The 1,163-nt window shown below is 32.2% G+C and overlaps 1 protein-coding gene across 1 annotated transcript in view; it reads left to right on the top strand.

Moving 5' to 3' along the window:
* LOC103584357 (olfactory receptor 5M10-like) overlaps positions 1 to 315 on the top strand; it is a 1,930-nt gene extending 1,615 nt beyond the window's left edge. The window contains exon 2 of the mRNA XM_008565399.1: positions 252 to 315. Coding sequence (XP_008563621.1) covers positions 252 to 315 — 64 coding nt within the window. The remainder of the gene's footprint in view (positions 1 to 251) is intronic.
* The last annotated feature ends 848 nt before the right edge of the window (positions 316 to 1,163 follow it).

The following is a 1,163-nucleotide window of genomic DNA, read 5'->3' on the forward strand; positions in this document are numbered from 1 at the left end:
GGACAATGGTACTATTCTATCATGATCTTTTGTTCACCAGTACAGGTGATCAATGACCACTTTAATTTCTTCCCCAAACTCACACCTTGAACAGAGATAATTTTAATAAAAACCTTAATAAAGTGAAAATTTTTTCTTTGGCAGAGATCCTATGAAAATGAGTTTGTTGGTATTCAGTAATTCTATATGATAACAATCTCTTTGCTTATTTGAGGGTAAATATTATAACTAACATACCGTGACACAAACTCTGATATTTCATCTACTCTGAATATTATAGTTCACAGAACCACAGCGATTTTCAAGATAGAGTGAATTATTTTACACTTTTTTTTTTTCTGATGAAATAATTTCTATTGTAATGTGGTATCTGGAACAAAAGCTCTGACACCTGTGTACTGATTGGAATCACAGTGCAAAGATTTTAAATATGTGGGTCACCTATAGATTAAACATCTGTACATTTTCCCAAGCCCACATGATAAACATCTTGAGTATCCTGCTGTCTATGTGATACTACTGGGTATGCTCCTCAATTTTGAAAATCAACTATCATGACCTGCTGCTGAGTTTCCAGAGTATAGGCCCAATTCATTTACAAATATAGTTTAATGGCATTCTAGGTATGTTTTCCAGTGTAGTACTCTGAGGGAGAGGTAATTAATTAGAAGTTGATAGAGTCTATCAATTGACTTCTGTACACCCATAAATGCCTTGAAACAGTATAGAAATGGTTAGGGATATGCATATCTTTCTGGGGAAGACTCAATGTTTATTTTGTTTCATAAATCTGTCTGTGACTCGTTATTTTCTACATAAGGCTGTTGGAGTAGTTCACAAAACTGCTCTCGAAAAAATCAATAGTAAAAAGGCTATATAAAGTTTTACATAATCCATCCTCATTAATCCATGCATTATTAGTCAACCAGATGGCTGCATACTTAACTGTTTTTAAATTGCCTTAGAGGTTTGATATTTTTATATTTTGCATTCTTATTTTAACTCATTAAATTGCCTTAGATGTTTGATATTTTCATAGTTTGCATTCTTATTTTAACTAACTCCACTATAGAAAATGCTGGTATGATATAAACTGCTATATTTCATATAAAGTGCTCAAATTGTTTTCTAGAAAATCACCCATATGACCTGCAGTTTTTGTA

Source organism: Galeopterus variegatus, unplaced genomic scaffold (genome assembly GCF_000696425.1).
Source record: "Galeopterus variegatus unplaced genomic scaffold, G_variegatus-3.0.2 Scaffold51313, whole genome shotgun sequence".
Lineage (NCBI taxonomy): Eukaryota > Metazoa > Chordata > Mammalia > Dermoptera > Cynocephalidae > Galeopterus > Galeopterus variegatus.